The 4843-nt window shown below is 33.2% G+C and overlaps 1 protein-coding gene across 1 annotated transcript; it reads left to right on the top strand.

Annotated features, from left to right (window-relative positions):
* The first annotated feature begins 969 nt into the window (after positions 1 to 969).
* LOC107015823 (F-box protein PP2-B10-like) lies at positions 970 to 3979 on the top strand. The gene is made up of 3 exons (XM_015216240.2): positions 970 to 1351; positions 2874 to 2992; positions 3106 to 3979. The coding sequence occupies exons 1-3, from the start codon at positions 1067 to 1069 to the stop codon at positions 3593 to 3595; spliced, it is 894 nt and encodes a 297-aa protein (XP_015071726.1). The 5' UTR covers positions 970 to 1066; the 3' UTR covers positions 3596 to 3979.
* Positions 3980 to 4843: the final 864 nt, after the last annotated feature.

Below are 4843 nucleotides of genomic sequence, written 5' to 3'. Positions count from 1 at the left end.
AAAATGAAACATGACAATTAAAAAGGGATGAGTGGAGTATGTCTTATAGATTGTGATAGTTTAAGCATGTAGTTATTCCCTCTGTCCAGTTTTAATTGTCATGTTACGTTTTTTGAAAGTCAATTTGATTAATTCTCAAAGTTAACTTAGATTATATTAATTCAATATGTTTAAAAAAAATAGATATTCAAAATTATAGGAAAAGTACTATAAATTGCAATTTTGACATATCAATATAATAAAAAGTTACATTGTAAAATATTAATCAAAATTCTTATAATTTGATTTTAAAAACAAATCATGACAATCAAAGTAGGGGTGTTCATGGTTCGATTTGGATCGATTATTAACTAAAATCAAATCAAACCAATTTAATTGATTTTTTAAATTTCTAAAACCAAACCAAACAAAAAAATAAACGTCGGTTAATTTGATTATTATTTACTTCGATAGATACAAACATCTAGCACATGAACAATCGACAGAAAAGCTATTGTCGATTGAATTAAGCAATACTAAAAGTTATCATTACACAAATAAAGTGTTTTAATTGCGAGAAAGTGTGACTATTTTATGTGAACTTGAACTTAGAATTGTTAATACGGCTAGAGTTTTGGGATAGAGAAAATTGTAAAATTAAATAACTATATATTTATATTTTATTTATGAATAATATATAAATAATTATAAAATTTAAATATCTAATTTATCGGTGCAGTTTGATTATTTTTACGATTTTTTTTAATAAAATTCAAACCAAATCAAGTAATATTAATTTTTAAAATTTAAAATCAAACTTAACCAATATCAATTTTTTTAAATTGATTCGGTTTGAATTGAGATTCAATTTAATTTTTTTTGCCAATAACCATGAACAGCCTGATTAAAAAGTATACGGAGAGAATAAACAAGTAATTTAGGCCTTTTGCCTTGTTTTAAAGAATAATAAGTGTGCTATAAATAGGCCAAGATTCCTACTCACCCGGCATGATTTATAACGATCTTCTCTATAATTCATCCAAATACATACAACTATATAGATTTTGCTGTCTACTAAATACAGTGAATGGCGGTGGAGAGATTCGCCTGCGGCGACGAACTGCCGGAAGGTTGTATAGCTACGGCACTGTCGTTAACGAGTCCCAAGGACGCCTGCCGGCTGGCGCTGGTGGCTTCAACTTTCCGGTCAGCAGCTGAATCCGACGCCGTTTGGGAACGGTTTCTGCCGCCGGATTATTATGATATCATTTCCCGGTCCATTGACGGTCCAGATTCACTTGATTTCGGTTCAAAGAAAGACCTTTACTTATACCTATGTGATAATCCTATTCTCATCGACGGTGGTACCAAGGTTAGTAACTTATAATTAATTATAATTAACTTTTTTGCTGATTATTAATTTTATTCAATATTCAATTTTTGTTGTTGCTAATTAATTAATGTCACATTCTTGAACTAAATGCATGCCACTATTTATCCATAAAATCAACAAAAGAACTAGTAAATTTTTTTTCCAATTTTACCCTTAGTAATTAGCATGGATAGTGTGAGTAGTACTAATCTAGATTTGCACTGTGTAGGCTTCATTTGCACGAAACACCTATCAAGATTTTTTCATATCTAATAATCTCGAATGGAGACTTCTGGTTAAGAGGGCATCATCCTTTTCCACCATATGTGTGGAGAGAGATTATAAATAATATCAAAAGATAAAAAAAATAATAATGATGAATTGGTAAAATAACTCAAAGGAGATGCAAATGGCTAATATGCTATTTAAGTTGAACGAGTTGGGAGTATGTGTATTCTTGGTAGGTCGCATCGATCATACATTTTGTTCTGAACTAAAAGCCTAGAACATTGATCAATCGATTAAGCATTACTTCATGCTTTAATTTACCTTATTGGGTGACTTTCAAATATGAAATGTGTGCAAGTTAATTATGTACCATAAAAGAAGATTCTACGTCGCTCAGGTTTCAGTTGTTGAAAGATTGTTCTCTTAACTATTTGACAAGTTATGAATAAATAAGCAGAGTGAATTGGGAAAAAGATCTGTTTGATAATTCAATGGAAATTATCCGTGTTGCATTAGAGATAAATCTATATTTATGGCGTATACCTATGTATTGATTTCCCTATTAACACTTTTTTGCATTTTTTACTACAGATAATACAGTGTACATATGAAAACATAAATTGACGGGTAAATGATAATGATCCAAATTTGTTTCTAGAATTGTTATTTCATAGATTGAATTGGTCCAGTAAACATAACAAAGTCGTTGAAGTCTCTACTGAAATCTTGCTCTAGGTCTTAAGTCGACTGGAAGATTATTTCAAGCATATAGTCGTTATAAACGAGCAGTTTGATGATATATCTATAATACATCATGTGTGTGAAAATGATAGTCTATCAATGTGAAAAATGAGTTTCTAGTGTTTGTTGTACTTTTGTTTTGCATGGATATCAAATTAGTAGCTTTCAAATCAGTTATAAACTTATGGTTTCCATTTCAGGTTGCATAAACCATAGCCTTTCCCTGTCACCGTTATCCCTTTTTCCCTGTCTATTTTGTCCTTTGACTGTTGAGTAGTAGTAAAGGAAATTGAAGAAAAACAAATATAACTAATGGGACCTGTTTGGCCCCACGAATAGATAGTGTGGCTCCACCATCAAGTTTTAAGTATATGAAAGTGACATTCTTTATCTTTTTTGCTTTTGAATTTTGGTCCATATATGATATAATAACTCAGTTTCCTCTTGCTTTCTATGCTTTGACCCACACTATATTCATGCTTCATTTTGTTAGTTGCTTACTTGCGAAGTATCCATCTGACTGACATAGCACTGTTGATGCAAATTAAATTAGAGCTTCTCATTGGAGAAAGGGAGTGGAAAGAAATGTTACATGTTAGCTGCAAGGTCGTTGCAAATTGTTTGGGTCGATACGCCTAGGCATTGGAGATGGATTTCCCTTCCTGAGTCGAGGTATATATTTCACACATATACACAACTTTTGATGATTGGTTAAGAGAAGTAAGGAGGGCACAGGCCACATTTTTTCATTTGATGTTTGATTGATTTTGTGTGGTAATTAATAGGTTTTCAGAAGTTGCCGAGCTTCTTGATGTCTGCTGGTTTGACATATCTGGCAAAATAAACACAAATATGCTCTCCCCTGACACTACATATGGCGCTTACCTTGTGTTCACGACAAAAACCAGGACCTGTGGATTTGAAAACCAACCTGCAGAAAGTTCAGTAGGGATTGCTGGGCATGAAAGATATACACATACATTTTATTTGAACCCTCAGGGAGGAAGGAGACAGTACAGATACCAAGTAGTCCCGAGACGGTTAGGAATATTCACCCACCACATGGCTCGCATATTGAGAGAGGAAACGGAAGATGCACCAAAAGGGTGTCGTCCTAAGCAGAGAAGTGATGGGTGGATGGAAATAGAGTTGGGAGAATTCTTTGTCAAGAGGGGACAAGAAGCTGAAGTAGAGATTAGTTTAACAGAGGTAAAGGGAGGTGACAGGAAAGCTGGCTTAATTATTGAAGGGATTGATATCAGGCCTAAGGAGTAAGGAGGGAAACAACATATCCAGTGAAATTAATTCCACACAGTAGGGTCTGAGGAAGATAGAGTGTACACATACGTTACCAATACCTCTTGAAGGTAGAGAGGTTGTTATTCCATCTAAAATAAAATGAGGAACCTGCTAGTAGAGGGTTAAGATCTCCCAGTATAATTCTTGAAGCGACACACTCGTGGCTGAGACCTATAGAAGGAAGTGCTCAATTTTTCGCCCTTCTCGTCTCGAGTACATTTGTTTGCTTTATAACGGTAGTACCACAGCTAGCTTGCGTGCACCTACTGATGTATGTATAGTGCCTTTGGCGTTTAATGTTTGATGTAATGCGTCCCTTCCATTGTTTGGCTAGTAATATATTAATTTATTTCAACTTTATATCTTTGATCGAATGCTGCTAAATCGTGAATTTTTGTAGTCCATATCTAGGATGGCAGAAAGAAATTCAACCCATTCAATTTGTTCCGACTTATTTAGCTCAAGCTATTTCAATCCATCAGAATTGAGGATTACCGGGTTCAAGTAAACCAATGTTTTCCTCCTTAAATTATATAAAGTAGTGTTACATTTGAAAAGATTTTTAAATATAAATGTGTGAACCCATAATTATTCATAAAAATGCAAAATGTGGTTCGTGCCTTACCGAATGGCATCACGAGCTACTCGAACGTTCGAAGTATATAATGCAATGATTGTGTATACCTCTCTAAGTGAGGTTAGAAATTTGAATCTTACATCTATCTGTGTAAAAGAAATTCTAAGGGCCCGTTTGGCCATAAATTTTGCAAGTAAAACTTGGGAAAAAACTTGGCAAATTTTGTTTGTCCATACACTTTTTTATTATTTGGCAAATTTTTTTGGCAAATTTTTCAAATTCCCAAATACTAGAAAAAACTAGTATTTGGGCCAAATTTCATTATTTGGAAAGTTTTAGAAATTCAATTTTTACCCTTAACTTTTTATTTTACAAAAATAATATATTTATTGACACCAACCAATTCAATTAGCACAATGTTTCCTTCTACATGCATTCTTTTGATTTCATACATTCCTTTGTTACAGTTAGTCTTAATGAACTAGCTACTAAATAAAACATGAATTGCATTTATTTTATTTTGGTAGATAAATATTACGTTGTTGATGCTGGTCTACGGAACACAAGAGGATTTTTAGCTCCATTCAAAGGAATGCGCTATCATTTGCAGGACTACCGAGGAAGTGAAAGAGAGCCTAAGAATAGAA

Source organism: Solanum pennellii, chromosome 4 (assembly GCF_001406875.1).
Source record: "Solanum pennellii chromosome 4, SPENNV200".
In the NCBI taxonomy this organism is placed as follows: domain Eukaryota; kingdom Viridiplantae; phylum Streptophyta; class Magnoliopsida; order Solanales; family Solanaceae; genus Solanum; species Solanum pennellii.
The sequence above is the reverse complement of the archived record's forward strand: the minus strand, read 5'-3'. Positions and strand labels throughout refer to the sequence as shown.